The sequence below is a fragment of the Hyla sarda genome, chromosome 2 (assembly GCF_029499605.1).
Source record: "Hyla sarda isolate aHylSar1 chromosome 2, aHylSar1.hap1, whole genome shotgun sequence".
Classification (NCBI taxonomy): domain Eukaryota; kingdom Metazoa; phylum Chordata; class Amphibia; order Anura; family Hylidae; genus Hyla; species Hyla sarda.
In genome coordinates, this window is record NC_079190.1 from 36,488,043 (window position 1) to 36,510,872 (window position 22,830).

Below are 22,830 nucleotides of genomic sequence, written 5' to 3' on the forward strand. Positions count from 1 at the left end.
ATCGGTGTAAATGATAACTGGAAATTTTGATCCCTCCAGCAGATGCCTCCATTCCTCAAGTGCTAATTTAATGGCCAGTAGCTCTCGATCCCCGATGGAGTAGTTCCTCTCCGCCGGAGAGAAGGTCCTAGAAAAAAAACCACAGGTAACAGCATGCCCGGAAGAATTTTTTTGTAGAAGAACCGCTCCAGCTCCCACTGAGGAGGCATCAACCTCCAATAGGAAGGGTTTAGATGGGTCAGGTCTGGAGAGCACGGGAGCAGAAGAAAAGGCAGACTTGAGCCGTTTAAAGGCGTCTTCCGCTTGAGGAGGCCATGACTTAGGATTGGCATTCTTTTTGGTTAAAGCCACGATAGGAGCCACAATGGTGGAAAAATGTGGAATAAATTGTCTGTAATAATTGGCGAACCCCAAAAAACGTTGGATAGCACGGAGTCCGGAGGGGCGTGGCCAATCTAAGACGGCAGAGAGTTTGTCTGGATCCATTTGTAGTCCCTGGCCAGAGACCAAGTATCCTAGGAAAGGAAGAGATTGACATTCAAACAGACATTTCTCCATTTTGGCATATAGTTGATTGTCACGAAGTCTCTGAAGAACCATGCGGACATGCTGGCGGTGCTCTTCTAGGTTGGCAGAAAAAATCTGAATATCGTCCAGATACACAACAACACAGGAATATAAGAGATCACAAAAAATTTCATTAACAAAGTCTTGGAAGACGGCAGGGGCGTTGCACAGGCCAAAGGGCATGACCAGATACTCAAAGTGTCCATCTCTAGTGTTAAATGCCGTTTTCCATTCATCCCCCTCCCTGATGCGGATGAGATTATAAGCACCTCTTAAGTCCAGTTTGGTAAAGATGTGGGCACCTTGGAGGCGATCAAAGAGTTCAGAGATAAGAGGTAGAGGGTAGCGGTTCTTTACCGTGATTTTATTAAGACCGCGGTAGTCAATGCAAGGACGTAGGGAGCCATCTTTTTTGGACACAAAGAAAAATCCAGCTCCGGCAGGAGAGGAGGATTTGCGGATAAAGCCCTTTTTTAAATTTTCCTGGATGTACTCAGACATAGCAAGAGTCTCTGGGGCGGACAGAGGATAAATTCTGCCCCGGGGTGGAGTAGTGCCCGGGAGGAGGTCAATAGGACAGTCATAAGGCCTGTGAGGAGGTAGAATCTCAGCTTGTTTTTTGCAAAACACATCAGCAAAGTCCATATAGGCCTTAGGGAGACCGGTTACAGGGGGAACCACAGGGTCACGGCAGGGAGTACTGGGAACCGGTTTAAGGCAGTCCTTGAAACAAGAGGTACCCCAGCTCTTGATCTCCCCTGTGGACCAATCCAGGGTTGGGGAATGGTGTTGAAGCCAGGGTAGTCCAAGGAGAATTTCGGAAGTGCAATTGGGGAGGACCAAAAACTCAATTTTTTCGTGATGAGGTCCGATGCACATTAGGAGGGGCTCCGTGCGGAAACGTATGGTACAGTCCAATCTTTCATTGTTAACACAATTGATGTAGAGGGGTCTGGCGAGACTGGTCACTGGGATGTTGAACCTGTTGATGAGAGAGGCCAAAATAAAATTTCCTGCAGATCCGAAATCCAAGAAGGCCATAGTAGAGAAGGAGCAGGTAGAGGCAGATATACGCACAGGCACAGTAAGACGTGGAGAAGCAGAGTTGACATCAAGGACTGTCTCACCTTTGTGCGGAGTCAGCGTACGTCTTTCCAGGCGGGGAGGACGGATAGGACAATCCTTCAGGAAGTGTTCGGTACCGGCACAGTACAGGCAGAGATTCTCCATGCGGCGTCGTGTCCTCACTTGAGGTGTCAGGCGAGACCGGTCAACTTGCATAGCCTCCACGTCGGAGGCACAGGAACAGATTGCAGGGGACCAGAGGAGAGAGGAGCCGGGGAGAAAAAACGCCTCGTGCGAACAAAGTCCATATCCTGGCGGAGCTCCTGACGCCTTTCGGAAAAACGCATGTCAATGCGAGTGGCTAGATGAATGAGTTCATGTAGGTTAGCAGGGATTTCTCGTGCGGCCAGAACATCTTTAATGTTGCTGGATAGGCCTTTTTTAAAGGTCGCGCAGAGGGCCTCATTATTCCAGGATAGTTCTGAAGCAAGAGTACGGAATTGTACGGCGTACTCGCCAACGGAAGAATTACCCTGGACCAGGTTCAGCAGGGCAGTCTCAGCAGAAGAGGCTCGGGCAGGTTCCTCAAAGACACTTCGAATTTCCGAGAAGAAGGAGTGTACAGAGGCAGTGACGGGGTCATTGCGGTCCCAGAGCGGTGTGGCCCATGACAGAGCTTTTCCAGACAGAAGGCTGACTACGAAAGCCACCTTAGACCTTTCAGTAGGAAACTGGTCCGACATCATCTCCAAGTGCAGGGAACATTGTGAAAGAAAGCCACGGCAAAATTTAGAGTCCCCATCAAATTTATCCGGCAAGGATAGTCGTAGGCCTGAAGCGGCCACTCGCTGCGGAGGAGGTGCAGGAGCTGGCGGAGGAGATGATTGCTGAAGCTGTGGAAGTAGCTGCTGTAGCATCACGGTCAGTTAAGACAGCTGGTGGCCTTGTTGCGCTATCTGTTGTGACTGCTGGGCGACCACCGTGGTGAGGTCGGCGACAACTGGCAGAGGAACTTCAGCGGGATCCATGGCCGGATCTACTGTCACGATGCCGGCTGGCAGGAGGTGGATCCTCTGTGCCAGAGAGGGATTGGCGTGGACCGTGCTAGTGGACCGGTTCTAAGTCACTACTGGTGTTCACCAGAGCCCGCCGCAAAGCGGGATGGTCTTGCTGCGGCGGTAGTGACCAGGTCGTATCCACTAGCAACGGCTCAACCTCTCTGACTGCTGAAGATAGGCGCGGTACAAGGGAGTAGACAGAAGCAAGGTCGGACGTAGCAGAAGGTCGGGGCAGGCAGCAAGGATCGTAGTCAGGGGCAACGGCAGGAGGTCTGGAACACAGGCTAGGAACACACAAGGAAACGCTTTCACTGGCACAATGGCAACAAGATCCGGCGAGGGAGTGCAGGGGAAGTGAGGTATACATAGGGAGTGCACAGGTGAACACACTGATTAGAACCACTGCGCCAATCAGCGGCGCAGTGGCCCTTTAAATCGCAGAGACCCGGCGCGTGCGCGCCCTAGGGATCGGGGCCGCGCGCGCCGGGACAGGACCGACGGAGAGCGAGTCAGGTACGGGAGCCGGGGTGCGCATCGCGAGCGGGCGCCACCCGCATCGCGAATCGCATCCCGGCTGGAGGCGGTATCGCAGCGCACCGGGTCAGTGGATCTGACCGGGGCGCTGCAGTGGCGAGAGTGTAGCGAGCGCTCCGGGGAGGAGCAGGGACCCGGAGCGCTCGGCGTAACAGCTAAGTATCTATGTCATACATGTTTTGCATTAGACTTTTTTCTTTGGGGTTTTTTCACCTGTGAAAAAAAGGGGCTGTTTCCAGGAAGAGGAACAGCTTCCATTTTCTCTGGAGTCAACTTGGAAAGGCTGGGAATAAAACTGCCAATGTGCCAAAAATGCAATTTCCACACATTTGAAAAAAGCGCCTGAAATAATGCCAGAAAAAACGCCAGACACAGGAAATAGCCCTGGCGTTTTTTCAGGCTTTTTTCTTGCATTTTTTTTTAAACAGAAAAACGCAGGACAAAAAAAAAAAAACAAGTAGAAACTTAGCCTAAGGAATGCTATTTCGGAATATCTTGATAAAAATAAATGTATGACTCCATATCAGCATGGCTTTATGAGGGATCGGTCCTGTCAAACTAACCTGATCAGCTTTTATGAGGAGGTGAGCTCCATCTATCTCTAGATTTTACCAAAGCATTTGATACAGCCACATAAAAGATTGGTGCATAAGATGCGAAGGATTGGGCTTGGGGTAAGTAACTGGCTTCGTGATAGGAAACAGAGGGTGGTTATTAATGGTACCTATTCTGATTGGGTGACTGTTACTGGTGGGGTACCACAGGGTCCCGTCTTGGGTAATGCACATGGGGAGGAAAAATCCGGGCTGGGATTATGTATTAAATGGGAGAACACTTAGGACGACTGACATGGAAAAGGAATTAGGGATCTTAGTTAACGGTAAATTTAGCTGTTGTGACCAGTGTCGGGCAGCTGCTGCCAAGGAAAATAAAATCATGGAGTGCATCAATAGGGGCATAGATGCCCACGACAAGGAAATAATTCTACCACTGTACAAATCACTAGTCAGACCTCACATAGAATACTGTGTACAGTACTTGGCACCAGTGTACAAGAAAGATATAGTGGAGCTGGAGAGGGTTCAAAGACGGGCAACCAGAGTAATACGGGGAATGGAAGGACTACAGTACCCAGAAAGATTATCAGAATTAGGGTTATTTAGTTTAGAAAAAAGAAGGCTTAGGGGAGACCAAATAACTGTGTATAAATATATCAGGGGACCGTACTGAGATCTCTCCATGATCTATTTATACCAAGGACTGTATCTATAACAAGGGGGCATCTTCTACGTCTAGAGGAAAGAAGGTTCCTACACTAGCACAGATAAGGGTTCTTTACTGTAAAAGCAGTGAGACTGTGGAATTCTCTGCCTGAGGAGGTGGTCATGGTTAACTCGGTAAAATAATTTAAAAGGGGTCTGGAAGCATTTTTGGAGAATAATAACTAGAGATGAGCGAATTTTAGAAGAATTCAATTTGTCCGATTCGCCAAATTAAAAAAAAAAATCTATTTGATCCGAATAAATTCTCAACGAATTTTTATTAATAATGTATTTTAATAATGTGTTTAATAGTGTGTGTGTTTCACTCTTTTTTTCTCTATTTCTTTATTTTTTTTATTTTTTTATTTTTTAGGTGGTACTACTACTCCCAGCATGGAACAAACTGTTCCATGATGGGAGTAGTAGTACCTGTGCTAATAGACAGATCACCCCGGGTTTCACTCCTGACGCTGCAATTGTCCTGCATAATGTATAGATGCGGGCGGCTTTCTTGCATCTAAATAGGATGATCGCATCGGGTGTCAGGAGTGACACCCGCTGTGATCTGTCCTCAACTGCAGGTGATCTGTCCTCAACTCTGCTCCATGCTGGGAGCTGTTAGTACCTGCATTAATAGACAGATCGCAGCGGGTGTCACTTACTGACACCCGATGCGATCGTCCTGTATAATGGATAGATGCTGGTGGCCGGCCGCTCTTCTCTGGTCCCACTGTAGTATGAGTATATGCCGCATATATACCTATTATTTATATTTCCTACAGAAAGTTGTGATTGGCTGGAACCATTTGGCCAAACTGCAGGAAATAAGAATAAGTGATGTTAATTCTATTCACATCCCTGGCCAGCTATAGTATAGTGCAGAGATGCGAGCGCACGAGAAAGCCGTTTCATCTCTGCAATAGATAAAACAATCGCATCGGGTGTCAGGAGTGACACCCGGGGCGAACTGACTATTAGTACAGGTACTACAGCTCCCATCTTGGAACAGTCTGTGCCATGCTGGGAAGAATAGTACTGCCTAAAAAATAAAAAAAATAGAGAAAAAAAAAGGGAAACACACATACACACACTTTATTAAACAAAATATTAAAATACAATGCTAATTTAAAAAAAATGTAACATTTATTATAAAAAATATATAATTTTTACATTTAAATGGCCCCTTTCTAAATTTTTATTATTGTCGGCTACATTTTTAGGTCCCTGCCCACCCACATAAATTGATCACTGTTTAAAAATTAACATTAACATTTTTTTTTGTCTTTAAAATTTCGGGAGCGGGCAGGGACCAGAAAATTCAGTGCTCAATATTAAAAATGTGTATTTCATAATTATTTTTCACGTTTTTGTTGTAAATCATATTTTTTTATTTATTTTCATTTTACTTTTTTAGCCCCGTTTATTTTATTTTTTTGGGCATTTAGATGTGCTGCCATGAATAATTGCGGGGGTCAGAGATGAACAGAAATCAAAGATACTTGTAATTTGCAGAGGCAGATGGCCGGGACAATAATGTATGTATGTATTTAATGTAATTGTAAAGGACAATGTCATCGTAATTAATAATTACAATGACATCATCCTTCACAATTACATTAAATACATACATACATTATCCGGCCATCTGCCTCCGCAAATTACAATTTGAAGTATCTTTGATTTCTGATAGAAGACCTCTGTAAATTTATGGATTTTTGGTAAATTAGGGAAACTCAGCCGAGCCCCTGTCCTCGGCTCGTCTCTGACCTCCGCAATTATTCATGGAGGCACCTCTAAATGCCCGAAAAAATTAAATAAATGGGGCTCAAAAAGTAAAGTGAAAATAAAAAAAAATTTGATTTAGAACAAAAACTAGAAAAAAAATATGAAATGCACTCATCATTCATTTTTAATATTGAGCACTGAATTTTCTGGTCCCTGTCTGCTCCCGAAAATTGAAAGACAAAATATAAAAAAAATGTTTATGTAACATTTTTAAACACGGATCAACTAATGTGGGCGGGCAGGGACCTAAAAATGTAGCCAACAATAATAAACATCTAGAAAGGGGCCATTTAAATGTAAAAATAATATCTTTTTAATAATATTTTTTTTTTTTCTGTATTAGTTATGTATTTTAACATTGTGTTTAATAAAGTATATGTGTGTTTCACTTTTTTCCCTTTTTTTTTTTTTTACATTTTTTAGGTAATACTACTACTCCCAGCATGGAACAGACTGTTCCATGATGGGAGCTGTAGTACCTGTACTAATTGCCCCGGGTGTCACTCCTGACACCCAATGCAATTGTCCTATCTATTGCAGAGATGGAGCGGCTTTCTCGTGCACTTGCATCACTACAATATACTTCGGCCGGCCATGGATGTGAATAGAATTCACATCAGTTATTCATATTTCCCGCAGAGAGCGGTGATTGGCCGGATGGTTACAGCATATCACAGATCTCTGTGGGAAATATGAATAATAGGTATATATACAGCATATACTCATATGCCAACATCAATACATTATACAGGACGATCGCATCGGGTGTCAGAAGTGACATTCGCTGTGATCTGTCTATTAATGCAGGTACTACAGCTCCCAGCATGGATCAGAGTGTGCTCAATGTTGGAGCAGTAGTACCTGCAGTTGAGGACAGATCACAGAGGGTGCCACTCCTGACACCCGCTGTGATCCTCCTATCTATTGCAGAGATGCGAGCGCAGGAGAAAGCCGCTTGCATCTATACATTATACAAGACAATAGCAGGGGTGTCACTAATGAATAAATTTGTTATTTCGAATCGAGTCGAAGTTCGGATTCGGTCCGAATCAAATTTTTCATGAAATTCTGAACAAATTTGACTTCGCCCAATTTGATTCGCTTATCTCTAAAAATAACATTACAGGTTATGGATTCTAGATCTACAGGGACAGAACATTGATCCAGGGATTTATTCTGATGCCATATTTGGAGTCGGGAAGGAATTTTTACCTCTAGTATGAGGGTGTTTTCCCTTCCTCTGGATCAACTCAGTAGGGACTCATTAGGGATATAGGTTGAACTTGATGGACTGTGGTCTTTTTTCAACCTTAAACTATGTTACTATGTTTATCAGCCTTCAGCTGTGTTAGGGTGCATTCACACTAAGTAATTCCTCTTGAATTTGAGCGAAATTCGTGTGGAAATTCCACACAAAAAAAAAATTATAAAAAAGGAAATTCCAATTGGTGGTCGTATTCAAGCAAAAAAAAAAAAAAAAATCAGTTTCCTCCTATATTCCACATGGAAAATCCATGTAGCAGAATTTTTACGTGAGGATTCCTCTCCCATTCCTCAGTGTGAACGCACCCTTAGCAGGACAGCTGTACAGAGAGCAATTCTATGCATGTGGATTGGAAGAGTTATTTACATTTCATTTGTATATAAAAGGCTATGATCTTTTTGTTCTTTCCCCTGTAGCTCCAAGTCAAGCTCCGAGCATTGTCAAATGGATACGGAACGGCTCTCACGTGTCCCTGGGCTGGGAGGCTGTCAGATCATTAGCGAACGAATCAGATGTCATGGGATACAAGGTAAGTCAGATGTCTGATTCGGGGTAAACTTTTTTTTTTTTTTATTATTTGTTCCTTTTTATATGCATGTTTGGTTTATTTGCCTAAACGGATTGTGTAAATAAAAAATAAAAAATTAATGTCATCAGTTCAGCCAAAATCTGTTATTTTACTCAATCTAATCCATTACTGACCAGGCCTGAAAGAATCTTCATGACAAGCGAAACTGTTCTTCCTTTCCCTCTTTGCGGATGAGCAGCCCAAACATTTTTATTCTTTTATTGACCTGACTGTTCGAGGCTTTTGTTTGATGTGACAGAAATTATATTATTCCTAAATTTTGGGGTACCTATTGTAAGTGAGCAGCTGGTAAAATGGCAAATGGGAGGTATGTATCACTGTAGCTTCTTGCCTCAGTGACATAAGACTGGAGTTTGGGTCCGGGTTTTGGTAGATTTTGGTAAATTGCCCTTAAACCACATGGTGCAAGTGGAACTTATTGCTGTAAGTGAATTATAACAATAAACCCCAGACTACTGATCTATTACACCTGCGAGTTTGGGTCTGTTTGCTTTCTGACAAGACTGTTTGAATGGTCCGTTTTACAATATTAACTATTGTGCAATTCATAGAACTGGAGGGATAATGTCTCTCATTAAAGGGGTACATTTACAGTGTTGTCACAGACTGTACTGTCTTCAGCAATGATTTTGTGTGATTCACCCCTGACAGGATATTGTGTAGTTCTCTCACTGTCAGTGTAGTGTTGTCTAAGCAGCTCCCTGGCTTCTCCCTCTCTTCCGAAACAACGCATCATTCTCTGCTTCAGAAGGCGTAGTTGAATTTTTTCTCAGAGCTCTAGCCCCCCCCCCTGAGTGATGTTGTAACCTCTGATCAGCCCTTCCAGCCAACATCACAATCTCCCTGTCATATATTCAGATAGATAGATATCTTTATTGGGACATTTGTGGAAGAAAATGAGTTTATGGTATTCTTCCTTATGCTGAACAATGCCAAAGACAGAGGAGCAGACAGATAATGAATGCTGAGATCTCAGTGACCTGGAGTAAGAAAGTGGAATTCCACTTAAAGAAGGCTTGCTCCACTGGGAATTTTGGTAAAAAAGATACGCAACGTAGCTCTTTTCCAGAAAAAAAAATAGATTGTTCTCTACTGTTCCCAAAATATCGGTCTCCCATCCTCTGGCCTTCTTCTTCCTGGTTTTGGTGCCCGACACGTCAGGGCAAGCACCGAGGAACGAATGGGGGGGATAAGTTTAAGTTTATTATTTTAGTGTGGCAGCCCACGCATGTAGGATAAATAATAAAAATAATTGTTAACATTAGAGAGAACTTTGTTATAGGACTAAAGTGGAAATGCATCTCCGATTGGAGAGCAACAAAATGCGTGTGGAGACTCATAAGCTAATATATAAAAAATAAAAATATTCTGCAGCATCTGTGGTGCCCAGAAGGCAGTATACTATATACTGTAACACACATTCCAGCTTTGAAGGACACTTATGGTTGCTCATTGTTCTACAAGACCTGACGTCAATATTCCCTCTTCATTCCTCTTCATTATTTCAACATATAGATGAGAACATTTTAGTTATTTGCAGATTTCAAAGGCTGCAAATTGCTGTTATCCTCCCAGGATTTACACCATAAAAAGGTGTTAATGCCATAAATATAAGTTTTTGCACATACATCATTGTAGGTGGTAATTTGTGGTATTTATACATTGAAATGGAGACAACAATAAAACAATAACTCAGACTATAAAGATATACCAAGAAAGTGTAGAAATTCATTTTAGAAAGGTTTTATGTTTAAGTTACCAAAGTTTTATGAAATTTGGGAGTCTTGAGATAAATTCTTGGAATCGGAAACAACACTGTGAGATATGGGAGCTGGGGATCGGGCCTGTGCGGGCCTATTCTTTTCTCTTTCCTTCTCTTTACTCGCCTCTATTGTTTGCATCTCCCTCTAACCGTTCCTCATCTGTCTTGTGATCCTCTCTATTTATCATATTTTCTGACTATACATGTCGAACATTCTCGACTGTTTTCCAAGGTCTCACTTTGATCTCACCTGATGGTTTGCTTTATAATCCTCAAAACCGTCCAAAGCAACTAATGGTGATGATATCACTCAATTTATGTAATTTATAATTGCCTCCTTATTTTTGCTTTCCATTACTGTTCTTAATTCAGAATAATCTTTTCCATGCCGCTTGACTTATTTATAAACCTTAGACCTCCTTTTTACTGAGATTTGACGGTTGGACACGTGATGATGAGGCCCCCCTGTGGTCTACTACTCAATACCTCTTATTCTTTCCCCTCAATACTCTTCCTTCTCCTTTTTTATTTATTGACCTTATTTTTTACAGTTATTTTCCTGTTGATATGATTTTTGTTTAACTGTTTCCCTTTATTATGGAAATTTTAAAAATTGTGAAAATAAACAATTATTTAAAAAAAAGCACAAACATGCTGTTAACAAGATGTTAACACAAAGTTAAAGGGGTTCTCCACTGCCCTGTCTTCCGGAGCTCCGCTCGCAGCGTCCGGAAGTTTATTACTCCGGACCCTGTGTGCTGGCTTCCGTGTTCGAGGCCCCCCCCTCGTGACGTCACGCCCGCCCCCTCAACGAAAGTCTATGGGAAGGGTGTGACAGCGGTGGGGGGTCTGAGCGCTGCCCCACCCCCTCCATATATCTCTATGGGAGAGTCTTTTGGCCATCTTTGGCTCTCCTATAGAGAGATATAGAGGGATACTGGGGGGCCCCCAGTTCGGGCGGGAATCGTGACGTGCCGCTCCAGTGGAGAGCAGAGGACCCATACAGGAGATCGCAGGGGGCTCCAGCGCTTGGACACCCTCGCAATCAAAAACTTATCCACAGGATAGGGGATATGTTTTAGATGCGGGGGGTCCGAGCGCTGGAAGCCCCCCCCCCCCCCAATCTCCTGTAGGGGACCTCTGCTCTTCCTTGGAGCGGTTCATCATGACCCCCACCCAGCCCCCTCCATATATCTCTACGGGGGAGCCGTTTGGCCATCTTCGTCTCCCCCATAGAGATATACGGAGGGGGCAAGGATCGTGATGCGCCGCTCCAGTGAAGAGCAGAGGGCCCATACAGGAGGCCCATACAGTGCTAGGACCCCCTTGCGATCCAAAACTTATCCCCTATCCTGCAGATAGGGGATAAGTTTGTTTCCATAATATAGATATCCTTTAAGAGTATGTGCATACTGAGAAATTATCTTCCTGCAAAAATTCCTTGCTTTAGTACTTGAATGTGCCCAAAGGCGCCTTTACTACATACTACTATTAGTAGCTGTCATTAGTAGGTATTGACAACATTTGGAAAGGAAATATTCGGGAATTTAAAGCAGTACTCCACTGGCCAGTGTTCGGAACTAAATGTTCCGAATGCTGTTTTGGTGCTGCGGGGGTTGGTCACGCCCATCGTGACATCACAGCCACGCCCATTCAATGCAAATCTATGGGAGGGGGCATGATGACTGACGTCACGAGGGGTGGGGCGACCCCCGCAGCATGAAAAAAAATTCTGGACATTTAGTTCCGATTGGGGGCCAGTGGAGTACTCTTTTTATTACTACCCCTGCAAATTCCCCTGAAAAAACTGGGGATGCTCCAAAATACCCTTTTGGTTCATGACTTGCATAAACTCCACCTCTTCTGGATTTTCTCACCAAGTATGGGTTAGTTGGCATGATGTAGTATGAATTGCACATGATAGCTTGGGGGCTCTTTAGCCGATTTTGCAATGGGGCCCCAAGGTACCTTTTGTTCTATGTATCTATGTGTGGACATAGTGACGCACCTGTCTTTGATTCAGTTATATAATAATTCTTTCTTATCCCAGAAATATTTTTTGGACATGAGAAGTTCAGTTTTCTATCCCAAGATTGACAGTTTTTCGAATAACTAATAAATAGCAGAAAACTAATCTGTGTCTTCCAGGATTTTTGTTTGCTGCCCTGGACACAATGAAATGTTATTTTTTTTTCGTACATCTGATACTTTGTATGTTTTCTTCCTATATTGAAGCTTATAGTGAGGTTCTGAAAGGTCACAGCTCCGAGGCCCTTGTTTAAATCTCCAATCTGGTGTTCTACCTTTGTATTAAGGCATAACAGGCAATCTTTCTATTGCTTAATCCATAGGTCATGTTGAGACAAGAAGGTCACAGCAAAAGCCAAGTCATCCAAACACAGACAACTTCAGCAGTGGTTTTACTTCCCGATTCTGGCTTTTATATCATAGAAGTGCGAGCAGTCAGTGAAGGGGGAGATGGGACGGCCAGCTCCCAAATCAGAGTGCCATCATATTCAGGTAAGCAGCATGAGCTCTCTCTTAATATGCATATACAGGGTGGCCATTTATATGGATACACCTTAATAAAATGGGAATGGTTGGTGATATTAACTTCCTGTTTGTGGCACATTAGTATATGTGAGGGGGGAAACTTTTCAAGATGGGTGGTGACCATGGTGGCCATTTTGAAGTCGGCCATTTTGAATCCAACTTTTGTTTTTTCAATAGGAAGAGGGTCATGTGACATATCAAACTTATTGGGAATTTCACAAGAAAAACAATGATGTGCTTGGTTTTAACGTAACTTTATTCTTTCATGAGTTATTTACAAGTTTCTGACCACTTATAAAATGTGTTCAATGTGCTGCCCATTGTGTTGGATTGTCAATGCAACCCTCTTCTCCCACTCTTCACACACTGATAGCAACACCGCAGGAGAAATGCTAGAACAGGCTTCCAGTATCCGTAGGTTCAGGTGCTGCAGAATGGGCAAAACAAAAATTGGAACAGGACCCTCAGTTTACGCAGAAGATTTTGTTCAGTGATGAGGCAAACTTTTATGTGAATGGTGAAGTTAACAAACAAAATCATCGCTATTGGTCTGACACTAACCTACATTGGATAGATCCCTCCAAGAATGTTGGAACACAAAAATTGATGGTATGGGGTACAAAGATAGTGGGGCCATTCTTCATCAATTGAAACCTCAAGGCCACTGGATATGTGAAATTGCTACATGATGATGTGTTTCCCTCTTTATGCACTGAAGCTGGCACGTTCCCTGAGTTTTTCCAGCAAGATGGTGACCACCACATTATGGGTATCAGGTCCGAGTATTCCTAGATGAACAGTTTCCTGGAAAGTGGATTGGTCGACGTGGGACAGTTGAATGGCCCCCAAGGTCTCCCGATCTGACCCCCTTAGACTTTTATCTTTGGGGTCATCTGAAGGCAATTGTCTATGCTGTGAACATACGAGATGTGCAGCACCTGAAACTAAATGATGAGGAAGAAATTATAAACGGGATCAGGAAAAAGCAAATATATTAAACAAATTCTTCTCCACTGTATTCACCGAGGAAAATGAAATGCCAGGTGAAATACAGCGAGATAAGGTAAACTCCCCAGTACAGGTCACCTGTCTAACCCAAGTAATGTAATAGACAGACCCCTATTTTTAATATTCAGAGACTCTATAGTAACAAGGACTATTCCCCAGGACTGGCACATGGCAAATGTGGTGCCAATATTTCAAAAGGGGTCAAAAGGTGACTTCGAGAATTATAGGCCTGTTAGTTTAACCTCTGTTATATGTAAATTGTTTGAGGGTTTTCTAAGAGATGCTATTTTGGAGTATCTTGATAAAAATAAATGTATGACTTCATATCAGCATGGCTTTATGAGGGATCGGTCCTGTCAAACTAACCTGCTCAGCTTTTATGAGGAGGTGAGCACCAGACTGGACCAGGGGCAATCGCTGGATGTCGTATTTCTAGATTTTTCCAAAGCATTTGTTACGGTGCCACATAAAAGGTTGGTGCATAAAATGAGAAGGATTGGACTGGGGGAGAATGTGTGCAAGTGGGTACATAACTGGATCAGTGATAGGAAACAGAGGGTGGTTATTAATGGTACTTATTCTGATTGGGTGACTGTCACGATGCCGGCTGGCAGGTAGTGGATCCTCTGTGCCAGAGAGGGATTGGCGTGGACCGTGCTAGTGGACCGGTTCTAAGCCACTACTGGTTTTCACCAGAGCCCGCCGCAAAGCGGGATGGTCTTGCTGCGGCGGTAGTGACCAGGTCGTATCCACTAGCAACGGCTCACCTCTCTGGCTGCTGAAGATAGACGCGGTACAAGGGAGTAGGCAGAAGCAAGGTCGGACGTAGCAGAAGGTCGGGGCAGGCAGCAAGGATCGTAGTCAGGGGCAACGGCAGAAGGTCTGGAAACACAGGCAAGGAACACACAAGGAACGCTTTCACTGGCACTAAGGCAACAAGATCCGGCAAGGGAGTGCAGGGGAAGTGAGGTGATATAGGGAAGTGCACAGGTGAACACACTAATTGGAACCACTGCGCCAATCAGCGGCGCAGTGGCCCTTTAAATCGCAGAGACCCGGCGCGCGCGCGCCCTAGGGAGCGGGGCCGCGCGCGCCGGGACAGGACAGACGGGGAGCGAGTCAGGTACGGGAGCCGGGGTGCGCATCGCGAGCGGGCGCTACCCGCATCGCGAATCGCATCCCGGCTGACAGCGGAATCGCAGCGCCCCGGGTCAGAGGATGTGACCGGAGCGCTGCAGCGAGGAGAGAGAGGCGAGCGCTCCGGGGAGGAGCGGGGACCCGGAGCGCTCGGCGTAACAGTACCCCCCCCCTTGGGTCTCCCCCTCTTCTTAGAGCCTGAGAACCTGAGGAGCAGACTTTTGTCTAGGATGTTGTCCTCAGGTTCCCAGGATCTCTCTTCAGGACCACAACCCTCCCAGTCCACTAAGAAAAAAGTTTTCCCTCTGACCTTTTTGGAGGCTAGGATTTCTTTGACAGAGAAGATGTCCGAGGAGCCGGAAACAGGAGTGGGAGGAACAGATTTGGGAGAAAAACGGTTGAGGATGAGTGGTTTGAGAAGAGAGACGTGAAAGGCATTAGGGATACGAAGAGAAGGAGGAAGAAGAAGTTTATAAGAGACAGGATTGATTTGACACAAAATTTTGAAAGGACCAAGATAGCGTGGTCCCAACTTGTAGCTAGGGACACGGAAGCGGACATATTTAGCGGAGAGCCATACCTTGTCTCCAGGGGAAAAAACGGGAGGAGCTCTTCTTTTCTTATCCGCGAACCTCTTCATGCGTGAAGAGGCCTGTAAGAGAGAATTTTGGGTCTCTCTCCATATAATGGAAAGGTCACGAGAAATTTCATCCACAGCGGGCAGACCAGAGGGCAAGGGGGTAGGGAGGGGGGGAAGAGGGTGACGGCCGTACACCACGAAAAATGGGGATTTGGAGGAAGATTCCGAGACCCTGAAGTTATACGAGAATTCGGCCCATGGAAGGAGATCTGCCCAGTCATCCTGGCGGGAGGAAACAAAATGTCGCAAATAATCACCCAAGATCTGGTTAATTCTTTCTACTTGTCCATTGGACTGGGGATGATATGCAGAAGAAAAATTTAATTTAATCTTGAGTTGTTTACAGAGAGCCCTCCAGAATTTAGACACGAATTGGACACCTCTATCCGAGACAATCTGCGTAGGCAACCCGTGAAGACGAAAAATGTGTACAAAAAATTGTTTAGCCAACTGAGGCGCAGAAGGAAGACCAGGAAGAGGGATGAAATGTGCCATTTTGGAGAATCGATCAACGACCACCCAAATAACAGTGTTGCCACGGGAAGGGGGTAAATCAGTAATAAAATCCATACCAATCAGAGACCAAGGCTGTTCGGGGACAGGCAGAGGATGAAGAAAACCAGCGGGCTTCTGGCGAGGAGTCTTATCCCGGGCACAGATAGTGCAGGCTCGCACAAAGTCCACAACATCCGTCTCCAGAGTCGGCCACCAATAGAAGCGGGAGATGAGTTGCACAGATTTCTTGATACCCGCATGACCTGCGAGATGGGAGGAGTGACCCCATTTGAGGATTCCGAGGCGTTGGCGAGGAGAAACAAAGGTCTTTCCTGGAGGAGTCTGCCTGATGGAGGCAGGAGAAGTGGAGATCAGACAGTCAGGTGGAATGATGTGTTGCGGAGAGAGTTCAACTTCTGAGGCATCCGAGGAACGAGAGAGAGCATCGGCCCTAATGTTCTTATCGGCAGGACGAAAGTGAATCTCAAAATTAAATCGGGCAAAGAACAGAGACCACCGGGCCTGGCGAGGATTCAGCCGTTGGGCAGACTGGAGGTAGGAGAGGTTCTTGTGGTCGGTGTAGATAATAACAGGAGAACTTGATCCCTCCAGCAGATGCCTCCATTCCTCAAGTGCTAATTTAATGGCTAGAAGCTCTCGATCCCCGATGGAGTAGTTCCTCTCCGCTGGAGAGAAGGTCCTAGAGAAAAAACCACAAGTGACAGCATGCCCGGAAGAATTTTTTTGTAGAAGAACAGCTCCAGCTCCCACTGAGGAGGCATCAACCTCCAATAGGAAGGGTTTGGAAGGGTCAGGTCTGGAGAGGACGGGAGCCGAAGAAAAGGCAGACTTGAGTCGTTTAAAGGCGTCTTCTGCTTGAGGAGGCCAGGACTTGGGATCAGCATTTTTTTTGGTTAAAGCCACGATAGGAGCCACAATGGTAGAAAAATGTGGAATAAATTGCCTGTAATAATTGGCGAACCCCAAAAAGCGTTGGATAGCACGGAGTCCGGAGGGGCGTGGCCAATCTAAGACGGCAGAGAGTTTGTCTGGATCCATCTGTAGTCCCTGGCCAGAGACCAAATATCCTAGAAAAGGAAGAGATTGGCATTCAAACAGACATTTCTCAATTTTGGCATAGAGTTGGTTGTCACGAAGTCTCTGAAGAACCATACGGACATGCTGGCGGTGTTCTTCTAGATTGGCAGAAAAAATTAGGATATCGTCCAGATATACAACAACACAGGAGTATAACAGATCACGAAAAATTTCATTGACAAAGTCTTGGAAGACGGCAGGGGCGTTGCACAGTCCAAAGGGCATGACCAGATACTCAAAGTGTCCATCTCTGGTGTTAAATGCCGTTTTCCACTCGTCCCCCTCTCTGATGCGGATGAGGTTATAGGCGCCTCTTAAGTGCAATTTAGTGAAGATGTGGGCACCTTGGAGGCGATCAAAGAGTTCAGAGATGAGGGGTAAGGGGTAGCGGTTCTTAACCGTGATTTTATTAAGACCGCGGTAGTCAATGCAAGGACGTAGGGAGCCATCTTTTTTGGACACAAAGAAAAATCCGGCTCCGGCAGGAGAGGAGGATTTACGGATAAAGCCCTTTTTTAGATTCTCCTGGACGTATTCGGACATGGCAAGAGTCTCTGGGGCAGAGAGAGGATAAATTCTGCCCCGGGGTGGAGTAGTGCCCGGGAGGAGGTCGATAGGGCAATCATAAGGCCTGTGAGGAGGTAGTGTCTCAGCTTGTTTTTTGCAGAAAACATCCGCGAAGTCCATATAGGCCTTAGGGAGACCGGTTACTGGAGGAACCACAGAGTTACGGCAAGGGTTACTGGGAACCGGTTTTAGACAGTTCTTGGAACAAGAGGACCCCCAACTCTTGATCTCCCCAGTGGACCAATCCAGGGTAGGGGAATGAAGTTGAAGCCAGGGAAGTCCAAGGAGAATTTCCGAGGTGCAATTGGGGAGGACCAAAAGTTCAATCCTCTCATGATGAGATCCGATGCTCATAAGAAGGGGCTCCGTGCGGAAACGTATGGTACAGTCCAATCTTTCATTATTTACACAATTGATGTAGAGGGGTCTGGCGAGACTGGTCACCGGGATGTTGAACCTGTTGACGAGAGAGGCCAAAATAAAATTTCCTGCAGATCCAGAGTCCAAGAAGGCCACAGCAGGGAAGGAGAAGGCAGAGGCAGACATCCGCACAGGCACTGTAAGACGTGGAGAAGCAGAGTAGACATCAAGGACTGTCTCACCTTTGTGCGGAGTCAGCGTACGTCTTTCCAGGCGGGGAGGACGGATAGGACAATCCCTCAGGAAGTGTTCGGTACTAGCACAGTACAGGCAGAGGTTCTTCATACGGCGTCGTGTCCTCTCTTGAGGTGTCAGGCGAGACCGGTCGACCTGCATAGCCTCCACGGCGGAAGGCACAGGAACAGATTGCAGGGGACCAGAGGAGAGAGGAGCCGAGGAGAAGAAACGCCTCGTGCAAACAGAGTCCATATCTTGGCGGAGTTCCTGACGCCTTTCGGAAAAACGCATGTCAATGCGAGTGGCTAGGTGAATAAGTTCATGTAGATTAGCAGGAATTTCTCGTGCGGCCAGAACATCTTTAATGTTGCTGGATAGGCCTTTTTTGAAGGTCGCGCAGAGGGCCTCATTATTCCAGGACAATTCTGAAGCAAGAGTACGGAATTGTACGGCATACTCGCCAACGGAAGAATTACCCTGGACCAGGTTCAACAGGGCAGTCTCAGCAGAAGAGGCTCGGGCAGGTTCCTCAAAGACACTTCGGATTTCCGAGAAGAAGGAGTGTACAGAGGCAGTGACGGGGTCATTGCGGTCCCAGAGCGGTGTGGCCCATGACAGGGCTTTTCCGGACAGAAGGCTGACTACGAAAGCCACCTTAGACCTTTCAGTGGGAAACAGGTCCGACATCATCTCCAGATGCAGGGAACATTGGGAAAGAAAGCCACGGCAAAACTTAGAGTCCCCATCAAATTTATCCGGCAAGGATAGGCGTAGCCCAGGAGCGGCCACTCGCTGCGGAGGAGGTGCAGGAGCTGGCGGAGGAGATGACTGCTGAAGCTGTGGTAGTAACTGTTGTAGCATAACGGTCAGTTGAGACAGCTGTTGGCCTTGTTGCGCTATCTGTTGTGACTGCTGGGCGACCACCGTGGTGAGGTCAGCGACAACTGGCAGAGGAACTTCAGCGGGATCCATGGCCGGATCTACTGTCACGATGCCGGCTGGCAGGTAGTGGATCCTCTGTGCCAGAGAGGGATTGGCGTGGACCGTGCTAGTGGACCGGTTCTAAGCCACTACTGGTTTTCACCAGAGCCCGCCGCAAAGCGGGATGGTCTTGCTGCGGCGGTAGTGACCAGGTCGTATCCACTAGCAACGGCTCACCTCTCTGGCTGCTGAAGATAGACGCGGTACAAGGGAGTAGGCAGAAGCAAGGTCGGACGTAGCAGAAGGTCGGGGCAGGCAGCAAGGATCGTAGTCAGGGGCAACGGCAGAAGGTCTGGAAACACAGGCAAGGAACACACAAGGAACGCTTTCACTGGCACTAAGGCAACAAGATCCGGCAAGGGAGTGCAGGGGAAGTGAGGTGATATAGGGAAGTGCACAGGTGAACACACTAATTGGAACCACTGCGCCAATCAGCGGCGCAGTGGCCCTTTAAATCGCAGAGACCCGGCGCGCGCGCGCCCTAGGGAGCGGGGCCGCGCGCGCCGGGACAGGACAGACGGGGAGCGAGTCAGGTACGGGAGCCGGGGTGCGCATCGCGAGCGGGCGCTACCCGCATCGCGAATCGCATCCCGGCTGACAGCGGAATCGCAGCGCCCCGGGTCAGAGGATGTGACCGGAGCGCTGCAGCGAGGAGAGAGAGGCGAGCGCTCCGGGGAGGAGCGGGGACCCGGAGCGCTCGGCGTAACAGTGACTGTTACTAGTGGGGTACCACAGGCGTCAGTCTTGGGTCCTGTTCTATTTAATATATATTTATTAATGACCTTGTAGAGGTGCTGAATAGTAAAGTAGCAATCTCTGCAGATGATACTAAACTTTGCAAAGTGATAAACACTATAGAGGACAGTGCACTGTTACAAATGGATCTGGATAGGTTGGAGGTTTGGGCTGGGAAGTCGCCGTAAGGCACATGGGGAAGGATTGGACTGGGGGAAAATGTGTGCAAGTGGGTAAGTAACTGGCTCAGTGATACTGAAACAGAGGGTGGTTATTAATGGTACTTATTCTGATTGGGTGACTGTTACCATGGGGTACCACAGGCATCAGTCTTGGGTCCTGTTCTATTTAATATATTCATTAATGACCTTGTAAAAGTGTTGAATAGTAAAGTAGCAATCTTTGCAGATGATACTAAGCTTTGCACAGCGGTAAACACCATAGAGGACCGTACACTGTTACAAATGGATCTGGATAGGTTAGAGGTTTGGGCTGGGAAGTCGCCGTAATGCACATGGGCAAGAAAAATCTGGGCTGGCTGCAATTATGTGGGAGCACACTTGGGGCGACTGACGTGAAAAAGGACATAGTAGTCTTAGAGAATAGTAAATTTAGCTGGAGTGATCAGTGTCGGGCAGCTGCTGCCAAGGCAAATAAAATCATGGGGGGCATCAATAGGGGCATAGATGCCCACGACAAGGAAATAATTCTACCGCTGTACAAATCACTAGTCAGACCACACATAGAATACTGTGTACAGTACTGGGCACCAGTGTACAAGAAAGATATAGTGGAGCTGGAGAGGGTTCAAAGACGGGCAACCAGGGTAATATTGGGAATGGGAGGACAACAGTACCCAGAAAGATTATCAGATTTAGGGTTATTTAGTTTAGAAAAAAGAAGACTTATGGGAGACCTAATAACTATGTATAAATATATCAGGGGACAGTAGAGAGATCTCTTCCATGATCTATTCATACCCAGGACTGTATCTATAACAAGGGGGCATCCTCTACGTCTAGAGGAAAGAAGGTTTCTACACCAGCACGGACGGGGGTTCTTTACTGTAAGAGCAGTGAGACTGTGGAATTCTCTGCCTGAGGAGGTGGTCATGGGAAGCTCTGTAAAAGAATTTAAAAGGGGTCTGGATGCATTTTTGGAGAATAATAGCATTACAGGTTATGGATTCTAGATCTATATCAACTCAGTAGGGACTCATTAGGGTGATAGGTTGAACTTGATGGACTCTGGTCTTTTTTCGACCTTATGAACTATGTTACTATGTTACTCAGTAGATCACAATCAGTGGCTTGTTGACCTCTATTAAGGGCAGTGGTCCAAGTTTTGTGGGTACAACCCACAAAGGCGGGAACTCAACCAAGATTTCCACTCAAGAGCTGGTCCTACAGGACTCCAGCTAATGGGAATGCTGTGAAAAAAGTGCAAGAACTCAGTTCCCACGCGTTCTTGCAGGATTTAAGCCTTGGATACAACTAATGTTGCCTTCAAACATGAACACCGGAAAGCCTCATAACATATATTTAATGACAATCTCTAGATACAGGAGCGTTTCCTAAAGGAGTAGATGATGGTGAGCGTAACTATAGTAACAGTGTCCAAAATCAAAGGTAACAGAACAGCCATTGATGAGTTTAGTCTGGCAAAATTAGTTTCACTGTCAAAGTGTTCCCATTGTCCATAGGAGTCCAGGCTGATAGTCTAGAGCTATATCTATGTTTCCAAACAACCAGGACCAATGTGACCAGACTAAACTAATCAATGGCTGATCTGTTAGATTCAGTTTCGGCTGAGATTTATATAGCTTGACTTACTTCTTACTAGAGTTGAGCAAGCTTTACGAAAGTTGGGCTTGCCAAACTTTCAGGAAGTGTTTGGTTCCTGGCAAACTTGTCAAGGAATGATGGGAGTTGTGGTTAAGCAACAGTGAGCCTCCAGCTGTTGCTAAACTATCACCCCCATCATTCCAAGTCAGCTTTTGGCTGTCTGGGAATGATAAGGGTTGTAGTTTAGCAACAACAAGCCTTCAGCTGTTGCTAAACTACAACTCTCATCATTACCAGACAGCCTTTGGCTGTCTGGGGATGATGACCATTGTAGTTTAGCAACAGGGAGCCTCCAGCTGTTGCTTAACTACTATGCTCATCATTTGGCCAGAATGATGTGGGTTATAGTTTAGCAACAGTGAGCCTCCAGTCTTTGCTAAACTACAACTCTAATTATTCCCATATAGCCTTTGGCTGTCTGGGGATGATGAGCATTGTAGTTTAGCAACAGTGAGCCTCCAGCTGTTGCTTAACTACAATGCTCCTTATTTGGCTGTCAGAGAATGATGGGGGTTATCGTTTAGCAACAGTGAGCTGTTGCTAAACTACAATGCCAATCAATCCCAGACAGCCAAAAGCTGTCTGGGAATGATGGGGGTTATAGTTTAGTAACAGCGAGCCTCCAGTCTTTGCTAAACTACAACGCTAATCATTCCCAGACAGCCTTTGGCTGTTTGGGGATCATGAGTGTTGTAGTTTAGCAACAGCGAGCCTCCAGTCTTTCCTAAACTACAACTCTCATCATTCCCAGACAGTCTTTGGCTTTCTGGGGATAATGAGCATTTTAGTTTACTAACAGTGAGTCTCCAGCTGTTGATTCACTACAATGCTCATCGTATGGCTGTCAGGGAATGATGCGGTTATAGTTTAGCAACATTTAGCCTCCAGCTGTTGCTAAAGACTGTCTGGGAATGATGGGGGTTGTAGTTTAGCAACAGCAAGCCTCCAGCTGTTGCTAAACTACAATTCTCATAATTTGATTGTAGTTTAGATTGATTGATTGTAGTTTAGCAACAGCTGGAGGCTCCCTGTTTGGGAACACACTGCTTTATGGGAGCTTTTCCCCAGAAAACACCTTTATATTATCCTAGGAAAGTTAAGGTGTTTATAAGTGACATTAAGTCTCCGGCTGTTGATAACATCGAGTCACCGGCTGTTGCTAAACTACAACTCTCATAATTCCCAAACATCATTCCCACACTGCTTTATGGGCGCTTTTCCCCAGAAAACACCTTTTGATATGATCCTAGGAAAGTCAGGGTGTTTACAGTAGCGGAACCTTTCCTATA

General features: G+C 45.8%; 1 protein-coding gene across 4 annotated transcripts in view; it reads left to right on the top strand.

The window, feature by feature from the left end:
- The window catches only part of CNTN5 (contactin 5), a 1,441,523-nt gene that overhangs the window by 1,413,883 nt on the left and 4,810 nt on the right, over positions 1-22,830 (top strand). For all 4 annotated transcript variants that reach the window (XM_056561527.1, XM_056561528.1, XM_056561529.1 and 1 more), the window contains 2 exons: positions 7,952-8,064; positions 12,238-12,406. In XM_056561527.1, the coding sequence (XP_056417502.1) occupies positions 7,952-8,064; positions 12,238-12,406 (282 nt within the window). The remainder of the gene's footprint in view (positions 1-7,951; positions 8,065-12,237; positions 12,407-22,830) is intronic.